Source organism: Vipera ursinii (genome assembly GCF_947247035.1).
Source record: "Vipera ursinii genome assembly, chromosome: 1".
NCBI classification, from domain to species: Eukaryota; Metazoa; Chordata; class Lepidosauria; order Squamata; family Viperidae; genus Vipera; species Vipera ursinii.
The window spans coordinates 94,215,969-94,237,804 of NC_139512.1; the positions used below are offsets into that span (position 1 = coordinate 94,215,969).

A 21,836-nucleotide genomic window follows, 5' to 3' on the forward strand; every position below is an offset into this window, starting at 1 on the left:
TCTTTGAGTGCATTTCAAATACTTAAATTCCAAGACTAAATGAAATGGTTAGGTACCAGTTTTATATTTCCTTTTTTCATTAATGACTGATTACATCTCATTTTGTGTTTTTTTTTAAAGCAGGCATGCATTCATCAACTGAGCTTTTTGCTACTGGAACCCTGCCAACTTCTGGAACCTTTCCATCAACCTCAGTTTATCAACATCCCAATGCTTTTAGCAGTAGAAACTTTGTTACTACTCCTTCTTTAACACTTCAGGATACAACTTTTAGTGCAACCTCAAATGGGCTTCTAACTGCTCATGACCCTTTATTGCAGATCAAGACATCCCAAGGCACAGTCCCCCCAGGACTCACTTTTGAACGTCTGGGCAGTTATGTATTAAGTACCAGCATACCACCACAGTCTTCAACATACCGTTCTGCTCAAGAGTCTGCACCTCATCTTCTACAGCCACAGTTCAGCCTATTGCCTTCATCACTTGGTGGAGGAGCTCAGCAGACTCCACAGGTGTATAACTCAGCTCTGTTTACTGGTTCTACTGCCTCCATTGAAAGAGCACTGCAGCGTGAATGTAGTGTAATTAAACACCATCAGCGGCCTTCAAACACACAGTCTGTTCAGGCAGAACTGACTGGTTCACAGCATTCCTTACAGAACTATTTACCAAGTGCAGATGAAACTGATTATCAGGATGCATCCCGCCAATCATCTTGTAGCCCAGCTGGCGATGCTACTCAGGTGAGCAGTAGTGGTCCACAGCAGAAATCCTCTCAGGTTTCAGTGGAACATGCTCAGTCATACGCATCAGCAGTCCCGTCACCAGGTTTCCCATCTGTTTCCACTACAAAGGCAAAACAGTGTTCTACAAAGCAACTGCCAAGGTCAACAAAGACACCTAAACCACAAAGTGTAGCTCCTTCTGTACAGACACAAAGCTATTCCAAAATTGCACAGAACCAGAACTCTGTAATAGCTAGTCAAGCACAAATCTATTCTACAGCACAGCTCCCAAGTCTCCTGTCAGTAAGTCAGTCACAAAATTATATTTCAACACAGTCACAGAATGTGCCACCTGTTAGTCACGCACAAGCATTCTCAGCCATCAAGATTGAGAAATTACCATCATTATACAAAACACTTTCTTTTACTGGACAATCAGAAGCTGTTACTTCTGAAAGCCAGGCACTACCATACACGTCTGATCAACAGGTATTAACCTCAGTTTCAAATACCTTCTCTGGGCAAACAAGGGATCTTTCTTCAAGCAGCCAGTCTGAAAATTATTCTTCTAGTCATTCTCAGGGTATGTCAACAGTTAGCCAACCACAGATTAGCTATTCATCTCAGTCACAGGTCTTGTCAGTTGTTAGTCCTTCAGAAACATTTTCTTCTCATATTCAAAACCTATCAGCTACAAGCCCTCCCCAGAACTATATTTCATTGCACTCTCAGGTACAAGAGTCACCCTCTCCACAATCTCAAAAATTTTTGCCAGTTGTACAGTCAACTCCTTTTGAAGTAACACCTAATTCACCAGCATTGCAGAGCAACAGATCTTCCTCAGATTCAAAGTCATACATTAAAAGGAAATCTGATCCTAATTTGTATCAAACATCTAAACAAGACGATCAGTTTCCAATACATAATTTTCAGGCACTGCAACAGCAATCATCTCTTGATTCCTCTCCTCAGAGACTTACTGATGGTGAGATTAGTGCTCAGGATACAACTTACAAAGTTTCCAAAGCAGATAATCGCTACTCTCAAAGTGTAATCAGAAGTAACTCTCGCCTTGAAGATCAAATTGTTGGGCTTACTTTTCAAGGGTCAAAAAAAGATGAAACAATGGTTAACCCTGTAACACAAATCAGCCATATTACCAATACAGTGAATCATGATATTAAAAAAGCAAGCAATTTACTGTCAACAGCACAAGTAAATGCAGACAGTAAAGAACTTGGCCAGCAAGAGTCTCTTATGCACAAGGTACATGAAGTTAAAGTCTCAGAGCAACAGATTCATGTTGTTAGTTCACCAACTCAGCTTCATACTCAGGCCATACGGCACAGCCATCAGCTATGCCTACCTACTTCGCAGGTACTTCTAGAATCCCCCTGTGATTTACAAATGCTTCAGCAGTCAATATTGCAATCTGGTTTAGGATACACAAAAAGTGTTCCACAAGTACAGCACATTATGAATTCTCAGCAGTATCTACAAGTGGATGGTCATATGATTCAAGGTAATGGGAGGCATTCTCAGGACCAGCTTCACTCGCAACACTCTGAAGTTTTGAAAGTTAACCTTTCTGAACCATCAAAGCCATTACAACATCATTTGACATCCAAAGATAATTTTGAACAACCAAATCATGAATCTAAGAATCAATTTGTTCCCCTTAGTTCGGTATGTTTTCCAGAATCTGTACTTCTCAATGATGAAAGGAATATATTGTCTAATGTAGATGATATCTTGGCAGCCACAGCTGCAGCTTGTGGAGTAATACCATCTGAATTTGCAAAATCAACAACCAATGACGATGAAATTCAGTCAGTTGAAAATGGAGATAGCCCTAAATCTCAGTTTCATACAATAGATGTCAGACACATGACTCCTAGCTTTAACTCATCACCTGCAATTTCTGGAAAGCCACTTAGTGTGAATAATATTTCTTTAAATGGAGGTCATGTTACCCTAAATTTAACAGCAGTGTCGGCAGAACAAACAAAAGATAGGAACCTTGACCAACGACACATTGAGATTTCTGATCAAGGTATTCCTGCTAGAATTACAACAATTGAGACTGAAAGAAGGCAAGAACAGGTTTCTAGTCGAGTTAAGCAACACTCCAGCACCAGGAATGAATCTGAAGCTAAAAATAATGTTCATATGGATGGAACATTAAACATTAAAGATACAGACTTTATTTCAAGTAGTAGGACTCTAAATGAAGAGATTGCAGTGTCACAAACCGATTATAGCATGGCAAGTAACAATGCTGACATTCCACTGCAACAAATATCTATGCAGCATCCAAGAAATGAAAACGGTAATACTGAAGACAAGAGCCAACTTTTACCAGAAGAGGACCCTCAAAAGCAAAAAGACAGAGGACAGAATCAAATTAAAAATGTCAGTGAAGTTGTTGATAAAAATCAGAAGCAACTGAAACGAAGCGGGCAGTGCAAACGTCAAAATTCAAGAGGCATTGATGCCAGCTTTCCTTACTCTCCGGTTCCTGATAACTGTCATGAAACTTACCAACATCAAGAAAAAATGAGGCAGAAAATTAAAGAGGTGGAAGAAAAGCAGCCAGAAGTTAGAAAAGGATTTATTGCATCTTTTTTAGATTTCTTGAAATCTGGACCCAGACAGCAGTTTTCAGCACCTGCGATCCGTGTTCCTAATCGTGTAAAAAGACCTGTCACCCCACTTATTAGAGCACCTTGTCAGTTGCCAATCTCAAAAGCTCAGACAGCAACAGCTGCTTTGTCTTTTGATGGCTCTGCTGAAAATTTAGTTAAGATCAATTATGAAGAACCTAAGATAAAGTCAGAAGCCCGGCCTTTTTTTTCTTTTGATAAAGATAATGTGGGGAACAACAAAGATGACCAAAAGAGTATATATTCTTCATTATCATCATCGGATACAAAGACAAATTCAGGTAAAGTTTACTGTGCTTGTGATGAGATATATAATTTTAATTTAAATGTAGCTTTAAATAAAGATATAATTAAACCAGTCCAATAATCAATAAATTCTTTTTTCTTTGTTACATAAATGTTTTAAGAGTAATTTAGTTTTCAAGTTTATTAGGAGTGCTTTTAAATGTTTAATCAAAATAGTTAACAAAGTCATGTTATATAGAATTTGCATTAAAATAACGTTTTTATAAACTACCAAAATTGCTTGTTTAAATTGAAATCTCAATAATCTACCCAAATGAGCATTTTTAAAAAAACACCTCTACAAATTATTTTAGATTTGCCTATAACATAGATAATATATGCTTTTATATGGACAGTGATTAATATTTATATGTTACTTATATGTAAGGGTGTAAGTCTATACATATGTTGTATATAGGATGTTTAAATGTGTATGTATGCGTACACTTTGAGAGCAAGCAACTAAATTTCATTTTTAATATGTGCCATGGTGCCCACAGTAAAAAATGACAATAAAGGTTATGTATCTAACTATCAATATGGGGTTTGTTTGTTTTTTCATCTAAATTTCTTCAGCACATAATTTTTCTATGACAAGATCAGATACATACCTTGCTTTTATTTGAAAGGCAAGATAAATTTTAATCTTTCTTTTTCTTGTGCCCTCTACTGATTTTTTTTAACTGAAAGTAGATCTATGAAAAAAGGGACACGGTGGGTTAGGATGCTGAGCTTGTCGATCAGAAAATCGGCAGTTTGGCGGGTCGAATCCTGAGTGCCGCATAACAGAGTGAGCGCCTGTTACTCGTCCCAGCTTCTGCCAACCTAGCAGTTCGAAAGCACATAAAAATGCAAGTAGAAAAATAGGGACCACTACGGTGGGAAGGTAACAGCGTTCCGTGCGCCTTTGGCGTCTAGTCATGCCGGCCACATGACCATGGAGACGTCCTCGGACAAGCGCTGGCCCTTCAGCTTTGAAACGGAGATGAGCACCGGCCCGTAGAGTTGGAAACGACTAGCACACATGTGCGGGGGAACCTTTACCTTTACCTTTAGATCTATGAAATATTACAGAATTCCAAGAATTTGAGACATCTGCCAAATTTATTTATTAAATTTTTATGCCACATATCTCCCCTACAAAGTGATTCTGGGTGGCTATCAGTCAATCAGAGCAGCTAATATTTTGCACTCAGTGGTAATTTGTAAACTAAATTATTTGTGTTATAAATATGAAAATGAATTCAAATTCTTTAAATGCTTGTTTTTTATGCTTTAGAAATTGACAAAACAGTTTCTCAAGCCATCACTAACACTGCCATAAAGAAGGAAGGTTCCCAAATGACTGTTACGATGACAGATTCTCAGGTGAAAACCTGTATAGCACAATTTGAAATGGAGAGTGTTGTTACAGACCAGTTAGCAAAACCGCAAGCATTGGTTGCAGTAGAAGGATATACTGAGGATGACCATGGAGACAGTGAAGGCGAAGGCATATACAGAGAGCGCGATGAATTTGTAGTGAAGATTGAAGATATAGAACCACTAAAGGTAAACCATCTATTTTAATCTGAATAACCTGTCTTTTGTTTTTTTAAATCTTACTTGTTGTTAAAATGCCATAAAAAATTTCCATCAGAATTTGAAAGAAATTACCGTAAATGAAAATTGTGCTAATTATTTTCATGATTTGTGGAATAATGAACTAGAGTGTCCTGTTCTTGCAGATCTCTGGCAGATAGGTTTAAAATTAAATATATCTTTTTTTTACTCTTAAACATTATAACACTTCAGGGAATATTTAAATTTGGTTTGCCTTCTTATGCAATTCAAGAGTTGGCATGTTAGGTTAGATCAGTTTGAGCATGTGTTAAAAAGTTGGATTTAGTCTGAAATTCACAGAATTTGTCAGTATAGCTTTAATATAGTTACTGCTTGGCAAAGCTATGTATTCTCTTTCTGGATATCCCAAATTCTTGAAACTGAGATGTCAGCAGTTATGGTACATATTCTTAAGGTATCTAAAAGAATTATGCATTTGAAGAATAAATCTACACCTCATCTGCAGCAGTAGATTGCCAGCATGTGTTTTTAGTCAATGTTTGAGTTAGTTCTTTGGGTTGAATTGCTTTGTATCACTACTGCATTCCCAATACAAAGGAAAAAACCTTGGAAGGCCCAAAACAACTTCAGAATGCAGAGCAATAGGTAGCGGAAAGATATAACTAACTTTGTATAAACTAAGTTAAATATAAATTAATATGCAAAGGAACAAGGAGGATCAGGACTGCCTGATTTGAAATTATATTTTATATCTTCCACTTAATCTGGGTGAAAGTATAGGTTTTGCTGAGAAATAAAGAGAATTTTCAAATCAGAAGGGCACAATCTGAGGTTTGGATTGTATGTTTCTTTTGATGACACAGTAAAGTTAAAAGTTAATGTAGATTTTAAGAATCGTTAGTAGCCTGTTGAGAATATGGAACAAATATAAACCCTGACTCTGGCCAAAAATGCCTTTTAAGACTCTCAGCTCAAGAACATTTTACAGGAAACTAAATAGTAGATAAAGAAAAAATATTGATCTTCTTCACATTTGTTACAACAAGAACATGGAGGTTATAGGACGAAATCAAAACAGCAATTAAGTGCAGAGGGATTTATTTTCAATAGTTTCCATATGCAAAATTAAGAAAGATTTAAGGTGGTCAACAGGGCATTTGGAATTGAGCAATAGAAGATAGAATTTCAAGTTGAACTATGTAGAAATAATGAACAGGTAATCGCTAAAATATATAAACTTTATGAAATTTGAAATGGAAGAAGTTCAAGTGGAAGACTGTCTGATAAAATGCACTAAGAACTTTGGACACACTATACTGATGGGTTAGTGGGGTAATCTGTGGTTACAAGGTTTGAAATGTACACTGTGTTATAATTTAAAACAGCATTTTTATAAAATGATGAACCATGGATAAATGCCTCCAGAAAAAAATTGTCTAGAATGTATACAAGTAGTTCAATTTTATATTGAGAATGTAGACAACATGAAAGGTCATTTTATCATGCTTTATAAAAAAAAACCAGAAAACTTTGGTTTCATATACATATAAAAGTACAAAGAATTTTAAAGATAAACATTCAGCTGAAACCAGAGCTTTTCTCGTTACAGTTAATGGACAGTCAATTTAAAAAAGACCCATGGAAGATTATTTTTATATACAGGTGAAACTCGAAAAATTAGAATATCGTGCAAAAGTTCATTTATTTCAGTAATGCAATTTAAAAGGGGAAACTAATATATGAGAAAGACTCATTACATGCAAAGCAAGATAGTTCAAGCCGTGATTTGTCATAATTGTGATGATTATGGCGTACAGCTCATGAAAACCCCAAATCCACAATCTCAGAAAATTAGAATATTGTGAAAAGGTGCAATATTTTATGCTCAAAGTGTCCCACTCTAATCAGCTAATTAAGCCATAACACCTGCAAAGGGTTCCTGAGCCTTTAAATGGTCTCTCAGTCTGGTTCAGTAAGAATCACAATCATGGGGAAGACTGCTGACCTGACAGTTGTGCAGAAAATCATCATTGGTATCAAAGCACATTAATAGAAAGTTATGTGGAAGAGAAAAGTGTGGAAGAAAAAGGTGCACAAGCAGCAGGGATGACTGCAGCCTGGAGAGGATTGTCAGGAAAAGGCCATTCAAAAGTGTTGGGGACTTTCACAAGGAGTGGACTGAGGCTGGAGTCAGTGCATCAAGAGCCACCACACACAGACGGATCCTGGACATGGGCTTCAAATGTCGTATTCCTCTTGTCAAGCCGCTCCTGAACAACAAACAGCGTCAGAAGCATCTTACCTGGGCTAAAGAAAAAACAGACCTGGTCTGTTGCTCAGTGGTCCAAAGTCCTCTTTTCTGATGAGAGCAACTTTTGCATCTCATTTGGAAACCAAGGACCCAGAGGCTGGAGGAAGAATGGAGAGGCACACACTGCAAGATGCATGAAGTCCAGTGTGAAGTTTCCACAGTCTGTGTTGATTTGGGGAGCCATGTCATCTCCTGGTGTTGGTCCACTGTGCTTCATTAAGTCCAGGGTCAACGCAGCCATTTACCAGGAGATTTTGGAGCACTTCATGCTTCCTTCTGCAGACGAGCTTTATGGGGATGCTGACTTCATTTTCCAGCAGGACTTGGCACCTGCCCACACTGCCAAAAGCACCAAAACCTGGTTCAATGACCGTGGGATTACTGTGCTTGATTGGCCAGCAAACTCGCCTGACCTGAACCCCATAGAGAATCTATGGGGCATTGCCAAGAGAAAGATGAGAGACATGAGACCGAACAATGCAGAAGAGCTGAAGGCCGCTATTGAAGCATCCTGGTTTTTCATAACACCTCAGCAGTGCCACAGGCTGATAGCTTCCATGCCACGCCGCGTTGAGGCAGTAATTGCTGCAAAAGGGGCCCAAACCAAGTACTGAGTACATATGCATGCTTATACTTTTCAGAGGTCTGATATTGTTCTATGTACACTCCTTGTTTTATTGATTGCATGTAATATTCTAATTTTCTGAGATTGTGGATTTGGGGTTTTCATGAGCTGTACGCCATAATCATCACAATTATGACAAATCACAGCTTGAACTATCTTGCTTTGCATGTAATGAGTCTATCTCCTATATTAGTTTCCCCTTTTAAGTTGCATTACTGAAATAAATGAACTTTTGCACGATATTCTAATTTTTCGAGTTTCACCTTTATAATTTACTGTTGTAAGAATATTGTACATAAGAAAATGGGAAAACTGAGATACCCACAACAGAAGATTGGTTTTAATCTTGTCAAAAAAAAATTAATAGTGATACTCAATAGTATTGATTATAACAGCACTGATCCAACACAAATAAATACTAATATCTAATATTCCCAAATTCTCTCTAATGTAGCCAAATTTTGCTTCTGTTGGAAAACTCACAAGACAGGAAGTGATTCATAGCTATGAAGCTACCCTGTTTCATAAGAGGAATGCCACCACTGACATAAAGCACTTTCAAAAGATCAGATTAATAGTTTGCATTATTTAATTGAGCATAGTAGGGTGACTGAATATTTTAAATCTCCATCTGCATTTTTGCTATCTGCTCTAAAACAATAAAAAAGAATATTACAGATAAGGTGTAAAGCTGGGCTTACATATAAGGAAAGCTGAAGATAAAATTCAGCTCTTTTTAATTATGACATTGCATGTCAAAAGATGCTATGAAATGTGGTAAATGATTATTTAAAATATTCTAAGATTAGCTTTATGGGAACATAATTAATTGTTGCAATGTGTAAAAAAGCAAATATTAACAGAATTGGTGCTTTTCATTTTGGTCTCTGTAGGCTGCCTTAAAAAGAGGAGTGGAGCCTCCAGCCATCTGGAAAGTTCAAAAGGCTTTGCTCCAAAAGTTTGTACCTGAAGTACGAGATGGACAAAGAGAATTTGCAGCTACTAATAGCGTAAGTATAATCATTCAGCTTTAACCATATTAACTGGTGAGAGGGTTATACTGTATGTAATGGCGGTATAGTGGTTAAAGTGCTGGCCTGGAAATCAAGAAACAATGAATTCTAGTCCTGTCTTAGGGCAGCCTTGAGCAGTCTCCCCCCCCCCTCTCTCTCTCTCTCTCTCTCTCTCTCTCTCTCTCCCTCTCCCTCCTCTCTCTCTCTCTCTCTCTCTCTCTCTCTCTCTCTCTCTCTCTCTCTCTCTCTCTCTCTCCCCAATCCACAGGGTTGTTGTTGTGGAGAAAATAGGAAGAGGAAGGTGTATTACCGTAGGTATGTGTATCACCTTGAGTTACTTATAAAGTAATAATAAAGATAGATTTTTTTAAAAGAACCTAATAAATAAATAAAAGATGCTCTTTTCTAATCTTGTAAAATAGTACTAAGCAATCAAGCCAGAAACCATGAAACCATGAGTTCTAGTCCCACTTTAGGCATAAAGCCAGTTGAGTGACTTTTGGCCAGTCACACACTGTCAGTCCTAGGAAGGAACAATGGCAAACCACTTCTGGGGAGAAAAAAATCTTGCCAGGAAAACTGCAGGGACTTCTCATATAGAGTCTGAGAATCAGACATGATTGAACAGGAAAAAAAATCAAGATCTATTATGGTATAATTTTTAATGCTTGTTTTATGATCTGCCTAGAGTTAGATACTTGAGATGGGTAGCTATATAAGTGGAATGAAGTAATGAATTAAATTGTTTTCATTATAATGGGATATGATTAATTGAAAATAGAAACATTGTCTTAAAGCAGGGGTCCCCAACCCCAGTCTGTGGACCAGTACCGGGCTGCAGCATGCCAGCAACCGGTTCGCACAAACAAGCAAAGCTCCATCTGCAAGATGCAGGCAGCACACAAAGCCACGCACCCTCCAGTCTGTGGAAAAACCTCTCCATGGAACTGGTCCCTGGTGCCCCAAAAGTTGGGGACCTCTGTCTAAAAGAATTAACAACAAAACTACTGCAGAAGTTACCACCAAGAAGTACTTTTTAACATGATAAAAGCAAGAAATCTTAACTACACTGGGCAATAATCATTCAGTTTGTGAAGGACTTCAGATGGTGCTTCAAAGGGCACTTTGTGCCCCCATATTTTAAAAATCAAATGGCTGAATTGCTGCCATTTTCCCTCCAGTTGTTCCATTAGCCAGAAGAGGCTTGTGTGCAGGAGTTACCCAAGTGCAAAAGTCTTTTCTGGTGCTTCCAACAGAAGCTTCTTCTAGCTAAAGAAACTCTCAGCAAAGTGTTTAAGAAGTCTCAAAGTATTTCTTGTTAACTTGATGAGCATGCAAGCTACTTGACACACAGCTAATCATTGATAAAATTTAAATTAACCTGGGGTTATATCCCAGATTCATCCACTTTTTCTGTTTTCTTAAATTTCTTACAAGATTATAAACCACTTACAAAGTAAGCATAATAATGTCTCTTTTTCCTTTTAGTATCTTGGGTACTTTGGAGATGCAAAATTGAAGTATAAACGAGTATATGTGAAGTTCATAGAAAATGCAAACAAAAAAGAGTATGTCAGAGTATGTTCCAAGAAGCCAAAAAATTCGCTTGTACAGTCTGCAAGGTATTTTATTTTAATCCATTTTCTTGGATCCTTCATGTGTCTTTTAATTGTATTTAATGGGGAGGGGTTATTACTACTTTTAAATTTTTAAAGGGACATTTTCATAGATATTATTTTGAAATTTGAAGTGAAGTGGGCCTTAGAAAAACTGAGCAACAACAAAGCTAGGGGAGATGACAGTATTCCAGCTGAGCTATTCAAAATCTTAAAAGACGCAGTAAAAGTGCTACACTCAATTTGCCAGCAAATTTGGAAAACTCAACAGTGGCCACAGGACTGGAAAAGATCAGTTTACATTCCAATTCCAAAGAAAGGCAGTGCCAAAGAATGTTCAAACTATCGCACCATTGCACTCATTTCACATGCTAGTAAAGTTATGCTTAAAATCCTACAAGCTAGACTCCAGCAGTATGTGGATCAAGAACTACCAGAAGTACAGGCAGGATTTTGAAGAGGCAGAGGAACTAGAGATCAAATTGCTAACATACGCTGGATCATGGAGAAAGCTAGAGAGTTCCAGAAAAACATCTACTTTTGCTTCATTGACTATGCTAAAGCCTTTGATTGTGTGGATCACAACAAACTGTGGCAAGTTCTTAAAGAGATGGGAGTACCAGACCATCTTATTTGTCTCTTGAGAAACCTATATTTGGGCCAAGAAGCAACAGTGAGAACTGGACACAGAACCACTGATTGGTTCAAAATTGGGAAAGGAGTCCGGCAAGGCTATATACTGTCGCCCTGCCTATTTAACTTATATGCAGAGCACATCATGAGAAAGGCAGGGCTAGATGAATCAAAAATTGGAATTAAGATTGCTGGAAGAAATATCAACAACGTAAGATATGCAGATGATACCACTCTAATGGCAGAAAGTGAAGAGGAACTAAAGAGCCTCGTGTTGCAGGTGAAGAAGGACAGTGCAAAAGTTGGGTTGAAACTTAACATTAAGAAAACCAAGATCATGGCATCTGGCCCTCTCAATTCCTGGCAAATAGATGGGGAAGAAATGGAGGTAGTGACAGATTTTATTTTCCTGGGCTCCAAGATCACCGCAGATGGGGACTGCAGCCAAGAAATTAAAAGACGCTTGCTCCTGGGGAGGAAAGTCATGGCAAATCTAGACAGCACACTAAAAAGCAGAGACATCACCCTGTCAACAAAAGTGCATATAGTCAAGCTATAGTCTTCCCAGTTGCAATGTATAGCAGTGAAAGTTGGACCATAAGAAAGGCTGAGCGCCAAAGAATTGAGGCCTTTGAACTATGGTGCTGGAGAAGACTCCTGCGAGTCCCTTGGACTGCAAGGTGATCAAACCAGTCAGTCCTAGAGGAGATCAACCCCGACTGCTCTTTAGAAGGCCAGATCCTGAAGTTGAAACTCAAATACTTTGGCCACCTAATGAGAAGGAAGGACTCACTGGAGAAGAGCCTAATGCTGGGAAAGATTGAGGGCAAGAGAAGAAGGGGACGACAGAGAATGAGGTGGCTGGATGGAGTCACTGAAGCAGTAGGCGTGAGCTTAAATGGACTCCAGAAGATGGTAGAGGACAGGAAGGTCTGGAGGAACGTTGTCCATAGGGTCGCAATGGGTCGGACACGACTTCGCAGCTAACAACAACAACAAATTTTGAAATTTTACCTCTAAGATAGTTGTTGGTATTTTATGCTCTAGAATAGTTTCAGAAAGAAACCTATCTTCATTTAGATTATGAAGAGCTGTAATAAGCTGTAAATCTGAAAGGAGCTTGAAATTTTCACTTAATCAGTTTTGTACTGTGTGTAAGTTTCAGGAATCAAAGTTTAATCAAATGTGAAAGTAAAAGTTTTTACTCCATTTGCTTACAAAGGATAGAGAAGGTGAACGTACAATCCTCAAACTTAACTTATGGGTTAAACATTTTTTTCCCAACCTGCTTCTCAGAGATATTGAAACTACATTCTCAGCAGCTATTGGCTATACTTTTAAAAAACCTTCTGGGAGCTATAGTCCCAACAAGTTTGTGAACGGTATTTTTTAAGAGAATCATCATTTTGATCAAATCAATTCTATACTGTCCTTTAATTGATATCATTTTCAGGCAAAACAATATTTTTACGGATTTCTTCCTGTTCTCTTTTAAACAGTTTTGTTTACTCTAAGCTAAAGACTTTCCTTGCTAAGAGTATGTTTTAATCTATTTATGTGTAGAGATACTCTTTAATTAATAGAGGCATGAAGATTTAAGGCTTATATCTAACATTGTCTAGACCCTGTAATTAGATGTTTAAACAATTATCTTAAATGTAGAAATGAGTGAAGTGTGGAAATCTATAAGAAGAAAACGAACTCAAGAAGAAAGCTAATTACCGTATTTTTCGGACCATAAGACACACCTGACCATAAGACGCACCCAGTTTTTAGAGCAGGAAAACAAGAAAAAAATATTCTGAACCAAATAGTATCAGTATACTAAAACAGGGCTTTTCAACCTTTTCATCCATTGTACCACTTTTAGGACAAGGCAATGTCCGAGTACCACCAGTCGCCCAGCAAGGTGTCAAAAACTTGACACCCCCCCCAAAAAAGGGGGAAAATGATAAAGTACAGGTAGTCCTCGACTTACAACGATTTATTTAGTGATTGTTCAAAGTTACGATGGCACTGAAAAAAGGGACTTATGACCATTTTTCACACTTATGACCATTGCAGCATCCCCAGGGTCATGTGATTTATATTCGGATGCTTGGCAATCGATTCATATTTATGATGGTCACATTGTTCCAGGGTCATGTGATCGCCTTTTGCAACCTTCTGACAAGCAAAGTTAGTGGGGAAACCAGATTCACTTAACAATCATGTTTCTAATTTAATTTCTCTCTCTCCTTCTCTTTCTCTCCCTCTCTCCCTCTCCCTCTTTCTTTCTCCCTTTTTCTCCCTCTCCTTCTTTTTCTATTTTTCTCTTTCCCTTTATTTCTCCCTCTTTCCCTCTATTTCCCTCCCTTTCTTTCTCCTTCTTTCTCTCTCCCTCTTTCTCTCCCTCTCTATTTTTCTCTTTCCCTCTATTTCTCCCTCTCTCTCTTTCTTTCTCTCCCTCTCTTTCCCTCTCCCTTTCTCTCTCCCCCTCTATTTCTCTCCCTTTCTTTCTCCTTCTCTCTCTCTCCCTCTTTCTCTCCCTCCCTATTTCTTTTTCCTTCTCTCTCTCCCTATCTCTCTCTCTCTCTCTCTCTCTCTTTCTCTCTCTCTCTCTCTTTCTCTTTCTCCCTCCCTCTCCCATTGTCCCTTCCTTCCTTTCTCCTTCCTTCCTTCTCTCCCACTTTGTCCTTCCCTCTCTGTGTTAGAGCAGTACCCATGGACGCGGCCCTGCAACCCGGCTTTCTCTTGCAGAAAGCAAGCTGAAATGGAGCGAGGGAGATTGCCAGGAACACGATCTCACGTGGTTTCAGTTTCCCTTGCTACAAGAGAAAGCAGGCTGAAACAGAGCGAGGGAGATTGCAGCAGTGCGAGATCGCGTTCCTGGCAATCTCCCTCATTCCGTTTCAGCCTGCTTTCTCTTGTAGCAAGGGAAGCTGAAACCAAGCAAGGGAGATTGCAGGAGTGCGAGATCGGCGTTTCTCAGCACGTGCCGATTTGTGCTCCTGGCAATCTCCCTTGCTTTCCACTTGCGGAGGTTGGGGCTGGCCATACGGATCACCTTCGGACCATAAGACGCACCCCCCTCAATTTTGGGGGGAAAAAGTGCGTCTTATGGTCCGAAAAATACGGTAGCTAAGTTGTATCAATTTGATTTGTAAACACTGTTTGTAACCGTTTCTTTGAATTATTCCAACTTGTAGAATTGCTCACTGTAAACCAAGCATGAGCATCCCTAAAGTTCCTGATCCCCCAGTGCCAAAAACTGTTACAACAAAAGTTACTTCAATGAAACTCAAGGCAAAACAGCCAAAGGCAAAGGCTGAACCACCACCCAAAAAACGCAAAACATGGAAAGAAGAATTGCCCTCTACTCCTCAGCTGCAGAGTGATGAGGAAGGTAAGCGTCCCTATAACAGAAGAAATTATGAAGATCTGTATAATTTCCATTGTTGTATTCTCACATGTATTAGTCACATTGTATAAGGAGGCGCATTTTGAATATTCTATTTTAATTTTACACATTAATTTAATATGAAGAACCCCAACTTATATCTGGCATTTATGCTTTTTTTCTACATATAGAAGTGGGAGTAGGGGGTTCCCTAGCATGTTCCCAGTGTCAGTAGCTCCAGCATTTCTAGTTATTTGCTTGTTGATCCCAATGACTGCAAAAATATGGAGCTGCCCACTCTCCATTGCAGGACAGTGGTTCTTTTCAATATTTAGTAAATATTGACTATTGAATATCTCTGCACAGAAAACCATTGAAACAGTCATGCAAATTCCTAATTTGTGTTTCAGAAACATATCCCAAACAGCAGTGTCTACTATTAAGATTAGTTAAACATAAATCATTGGTCTCAAAAGACATTAGTGTGGGTAATAGTTAGGTTTGATCAGTATTAACAGCATAGCTTTTAGTTATTGGATAAATGCTGGTCTAAATTCCCAAACAAAGTAAATGCTTTTTTATAAAGGAGGAAAATGTTGTAGTAGGACAACTTTTTTATATAGTAGAAAATGTAATAGTAGCATAAAAATAAATGAAAAATCATACAGTAATTTAAAATTAACTCATTAGTTTCTGTGTTTGGCTCATGCTGAAATTAACTTTCTGATGTATTTATTTAAAAAATTTGAATGCTGTCTGATAAGCCATGTATTTCCAGACTGAGTGTAACGTTAAAATGTCTTCAGTATAATTTAAAATATAATAAAATGTGTGAGATAAAATAGAATTAATAAAATACATAACCAGTGGCCATAAGGGTATCCACATGAAATATAAAATATCAGTGTGAATATAAGTATCATAGCTCAGTCATAATTAGAATAAGAATGAACTCTCCTGCAGAGTCACTAAAGCAATAATCAGACTAATGAAAAAATTACAACACGATTAAGCAATATATTTATATATTTGATATTCCAGACACTGAACCACCAGCACCTATTGTTTCTCGCTTTTTAAATACCAGAGCTATGAAGGAAACATTCAGGAATTATATGGAACTGCTTGTCAGCATTGCCTTGGATCCAGATACTATGCTGGCGTTGGAGAAGAGCAATGGTATGGTTTATTAAATCTCTTGTTTGTTTGTTTTTAATTGTTTACCAAATTTTGTCTCTTGTTCGGAAACTTCAGTAGGTCTAAGGGAAAATAATTATTTAAGGAGTCTGTGTTGATATTGAACCATCATTTCAGTTCTCGGTACAAAGACCTGCATAAATCTAAAAATTCTTAGTCAAGTTAATCCAAATCAGAAATGTCTTCAAAGAAAAAGAAAAACAAGAAAGTCCAGTTGCCTTGTGAAAAAGCATCTTTGGGTTAATACAAATCAGTTCCTGTTACTCTTAACACAAATTAAACTTTGCAGGCCTATGTACTTTCATTCAAAGTCATGAGCAAAATGCATGCCAAAAGTCAGGAAACTAGGGTTTTAATAGAACTATTCAGCAGATGAGAATAGGAAAAATATATGTAGTATATTAAAATTTCTGATAAGCTAATAAAATGAAGTCATTAGAACTTCTTTGTTCTATATTGAGCTCTTTCTTGAAAATATTGTTGGGCAGTGGCAATGCTGGACCATATATCTGCTGATGCAGTATGTGAAAAAATACTTGGCTTGTTGAGTATTCTAGATTCATTATGGTTTCATAGACAAATGGTTGCTGTTGTTAAGATTTTCTTCATAGTGCTTGTTTGGGTATTCCTTTAAAGCAGGGGTGGGCAATTAATTTTACTAAGGGGTCACATGAGAAATAGGGACTGTTGTGGAGGGCCAAAACAAAACGGCTGTGAAGAAACACAAGCAAGCATGCACTCACATACCTAAATTGAAAAAAATATGAGTAGCAATCACCTTCAAAATAAAAGCGATGTGGTTATATTGCAGGCACGGTATACACTTATTTACATTTGATTTCTAATTTCTGATTGCTCCTCACATGGGCTGGATAGCGATAGCCAAAGGACCTGGTGGCCATAAAATGCCCAGCTCTGTTTTAAAGTTTATGAAAGTAAATGTTAGGGATTTAGGGCAGAGTTCATTATTCATAAAGTACCTAGAAAATAATCTATCAGGAAGGTTTTGCTTTCATTTTCTGTGTTAATCATTTACATTTGAGGTCTCAAGAGAATTTTGGTCAAACTAGCTGGTAACTCAGTTATTTTCTAATGAAGCTGCAGCAGTTGTCAGAACCTAGCCAACCTTGGTTCATATCAGAATTAAGCCTGGGTAGTACTTCATTCAGGCCATCTGAAAGTATCAGGACTGGGAGCTTCAGGTGAAGCTGAAACAACTTATCCGAAGAGGACCACTTCCATATTGTTGCTAATAATATCTCTATATGGTCACCAAGGAATAGGTTCAACTTAAGGAAGGTGGCATCTTTTATTGTGTTTATAATATTTCTTGTCCTGTACCAAGTTGTTACTAATGGTTTGGCATGGTATACATTATTAAACACTAATAAAATAAAAGTCTCTTAAGATGAATTTATCTCTGGTGACTATATGAGCATGCCAGTACAAGTATCTGTTGGAAATCTATTTGCTTGACTTCTGGCCCAGACAGCATCAGGCAGTCTGCAATTGATGCAATATATCTTTACTGTTGCAGTAAAAATAATTTTGTAAAAAATCAATTCACACTGTCTGTATATTGAATTAAAATGATGACTCTGTTTTATGATATCCCATTGAAATCCTGTCCACAAATATCAAACATAACATTTTAAAAATATTCTATGCTGAAATATGTATTTGGGACCTAACATGATTGTTCGCTAATGTAGTGTTTAAATAGATGAGCATTTATTAATTATTCTAACTTATTTGAATAATCATAGAGCCATGAAACATAACACATTCAGTAAAAGGCATCTATTGTGTCTCCTTTTTTAGATGAGCTGCTTTTGCCTCATATGAGAAAAATTGATGGCATGCTGAATGACAATAGAAAAAGGCTGCTTTCCAAATTACATATAGAGCGATCATTCAAGGTACTGAAAATTATATTTTATTCATAGTTTGCTACTCTTTCATTAGTTTTTATAGAAATTGAAAATTAGTGGGGCAAAGCAGATAAGCCCTTTTATAAATTTCAGTTCTTTATTTTTTTCTGATCTTTTCTTTGTTCTATATTTTCAGGTTTCTGTTTATATATATTTTAATATATTTATCAAAATATAAAATAGAGAAATACGAAGAAAAATGAAAATAGCAATAGCCCTTAGACTTATATACTGGTTCATATTGTTTTCAGCCCTCTCTAAGCGGGTTACAGAGTCAGCCTATTGCCCCCCTATAATCTAGGACCTCATTTTACTGACCTTGGAAAGATTGAAGGCTGAGTCAGCCTTGAGCCAATCAGGATCGAACTGCTGGCAGTCGGCAGAGTTAGCCTTTTTATTCTAACAACTGTGCCACCACAGCTCTTAGTAATGAAAAAATAAGGGAAGAAAGGGGTAAGAGAGAAAAGGGTAGAGTAAAGGGAAAAAGAAAGGCACTGAGGTCCGACTCCTTTTGGTGCAGTAGAATAAGGTAGTAAGATAAAACCTCAACTTTTTACTTTGATAATGTATACTAGCCATTTCTGCAACAACAAACCTGTCTAATTAGCAAAATCCAAAACTAAAAGTTTCATTTATTCTATATTTCTGATTTGCTACTCCCTTTGAAAAAGTCTCTTTTTTTCAAATGAACACAACATTTTTATAGGTCAGTAAGTAGAATATAAATCTATAATGGCATTTGAAACAGAGTTGCTTCCAGAAAATTTTCAGGAACTGGCTAACAGCATTTTTACTTTGCTTTTATGCTGTATTTATAATGGACAGTTGAGTCCATAAGAGAGATTAACCTTCTCTTCCATAAATCTTCACCTTTGGCCTTTGGATCTTCGCTTTTGGCCCTGCCTCTTGCTTTGGAGTAGTGGTTTGATAGTTTCTGCTGCCACCTACTATTTTTCAAGTGGCATCTCATATAACAACCATCCTGTAACATGGGTGTGTTAGAGTTTTTATAACCAGTGCTTCATGATAATTAAAAATGCAAAAAAATTAAATAATGTCATTAGGGCAATCACTTGGCCACGAAACATTGAAGTGCATGAGTAACTTATTCAGTTCTACTTTCCTTTTGGGGAGATATCAGAAGGGAAAATATCAAACTTTATTTAAACATTTAGAAAGAAAAAATTCCAGAGCTGACTGGATGATAATGAGCTGTTTCAGAAAATAATTTCAAAAGAAAATACAGACCACAAGATGGCACTGCTCTGTTTACAAATAGAGTAATTCAGCCAGTATCTCAAAAGAGAAGCTAGGGAAAAAAATCCAATTTCTATTATAAATTACAAGAACAGTAGGAAGACAGTACAGATAGTCCTCAACTTATGACCACAATTGAGTCCAAAATTTGCTAAGCGAGACTGTTAAGTGAATTTTGCCCCATTCTATGACCTTTCCTGCCACAGTTGTTAAATGAATCACTGCAACTGTTAAGTTAGTAACACGGTTGTTAAGTGAATCTAGCTTCCCCCTTTGACTTTGCTTGCCAGAAGGTCGTAAAAGGTGATCACATGATCCCAGGACACTGCAATCATCATAAATACAAGTCGGTTGCCAAGTGTCTGAATTTTGATCATGTGACCCTGGGGATGCTGCAACGGTCATAAGTGTGAAAAGCAGTTATACGTCACTTTTTTCAGTGCCATTGTAACTTTGAATGGTCACTAAATAAACTGTTGTAAATCAAGGACTACCTGTATTATTTCTTCTTGCATAGTCTGCAATATTAATACAACACCTGAGATTACACACACTTCTGAACTAATTCAAGAAAATAAAAGAATAAGATTTGATTGACAAGCACCACACAGAAAAAAAAAGAAAGGGGAAAAAACAGGTTCCTGGATAGACTGGTATTTTATAAGTAGTCTTTGACTCACAACAGTTTGTTTAGCAACTATTTGAAGTTACAACAGCACTGAAAAAGGTGACTTGTGACTGTTTTTCACATGCCCATTGCAACATCCCCATGGCCATGTGGTCAAAATTCAGCTACTTGGCAACTGACTCATATTTATGACGGTTGTAGTGCCCCGGGGTCATATGAACACCTTTTGTGACCTTCTGACAAGCAAAGTCAATAGGGAAAACCAGACTCACTTAACAACTGTGTTACTAAATCAACAACTGCAGTGATTCACTTAACAACTGTGGCAGGAAAGGTCGTAAAATAGGGCAAAATTCACTTAACAAATGTCTCACTTAGCAAAATAAATTTTGGGCTCAATTGTGGTCATATGTCAAGAACTCCCTGTAATTCTGCTGAAATAAGAAGTTTCAAAATAATGTATTCTCTGCTTCATTTTCTCGGATTTCTTCTTCTACTTTCAGTAGAGATATTGAGCTATCAGTGAACCCCTACTTTTCTTCAGTCCCTCTGTGCCATACCTGCTGCAGATGTCTCCTCAGGCTTTGCTCATTGATTTTAAAATGGCTCCAAAATCTCTTCAGTAGATGGAAAGATTGGGGTAATCCAACTCTAGGTGTGGATTTTGTTTAAGCCTGCCTGGCATGTAGACTGGCCAGTTGTGAAAGTCATACTGTTTGCAGCCTGCATATTCACAACAGATTTTTTTTTTAAAAAAAGGATCCTAGTTTAAATTCTTATCGCATTAATAAGGCATACTTTATCATTCTGTTCAATCGCTAATCTCCAGCTTTTATAACTTCTTTTTAAGGCTGCTTTGGAATGTTTTCCTGAACTGACAGTAATGACTCGGGATTCTAAAACAAAAATGGGAGCGAATGCAGTTTCTAGAATCAAGATGAATGGGAAAGCTTATAATAAGAAAACACTGAAAATTTCTAAAGCAGCCACAAAATTAGCACAGGTACGTTCATGTAGTATTTGTATCTGCTTTATTTCTGAAGGAACGTTGATCTCAAACTTTCCTCGATTACCTTGAGTGCATCTTTAAGCAGTAAAAAAACTAAATTACAAGGCAGCAATTTAAAAAAAACACCTTGAATTCAGATTAGGTGAAAATGAAACCACCCTGGAGGACATACAGTATATGGCAGACATGTCAAACACAAGGCCTGGGGCCCGGATCCGGCCCACGAAGTGGTTTCATGTGGCCCGCGAAGCCATCCTGGAAACAGTGAGGGAACGGCCCCCACTGCCAGAGACCCTTAGGTCTGTCCCACTCCTGCCCAGGCCCCCATAGGCACCCTTGATGCGAATGATGTAGAGCTGGCCACACCCACCCAGTAGGCCATACACACTCTGGCCACGCCCACCCAGTAGGCCACACCCACCCTGGCCATACCCACCCGGCCCCCTGAGGGCAACCACAATGCTGATGCGGCCCTCCATGAAATTGAGTTTGACACCCCTGGTATATGGGGTCCCCCTAACTCGCTCAGACTGAAGAAACTACTTGTATAAACAGTGAACCATTTCAAACCAACAAGAAAAAGACTCAACTTTCAGGTACCTGGGAGGATGGCCAGTATACCTAATAAGTAAACATGAATAGAATACCTCTGTAAAGGTCCTTCCTTACAAGTTATAAAAACACCTTAGACTATTACATCTACATTTTTTTTCCTATCTCCGTGACTGCCTTTACGTGGACACTTTCAGCTTCTTTGTATTTACAACTGTAAAGACTCCTGCCACCATAATTTTCACTTGAAAATGGTAAATGTGTCAGATGTCAGTTGATGCAATAAGCAACCATGCTGCACCTTTTAATCTCTTGTGTTAAATCCAGAGTGGATAGTGCATCAGGCTAGAAATGGGAAAACTATCAGTTCTAGTCCCATCTTAGTCACGAAAGCAGCTGGGTGACTTTGGGCCAGTTACTCACTCTCTCTCCTAGGAAAGAGGCAGTAG

The 21,836-nt window shown here is 37.9% G+C and overlaps 1 protein-coding gene across 3 annotated transcripts in view; it reads left to right on the forward strand.

The window, feature by feature from the left end:
- Positions 1-21,836, forward strand: part of QSER1 (glutamine and serine rich 1) — a 46,356-nt gene that overhangs the window by 17,034 nt on the left and 7,486 nt on the right. For 2 of the 3 annotated variants that reach the window (XM_083348887.1, XM_083348889.1), the window contains 8 exons: positions 121-3,669; positions 4,953-5,224; positions 9,066-9,182; positions 10,674-10,807; positions 14,623-14,819; positions 15,855-15,992; positions 17,832-17,929; positions 20,677-20,829. In XM_083348887.1, the coding sequence (XP_083205013.1) occupies positions 121-3,669; positions 4,953-5,224; positions 9,066-9,182; positions 10,674-10,807; positions 14,623-14,819; positions 15,855-15,992; positions 17,832-17,929; positions 20,677-20,829 (4,658 nt within the window). The remainder of the gene's footprint in view (positions 1-120; positions 3,670-4,952; positions 5,225-9,065; positions 9,183-10,673; positions 10,808-14,622; positions 14,820-15,854; positions 15,993-17,831; positions 17,930-20,676; positions 20,830-21,836) is intronic. The other variant, XM_083348888.1, reaches the window with a different exon arrangement.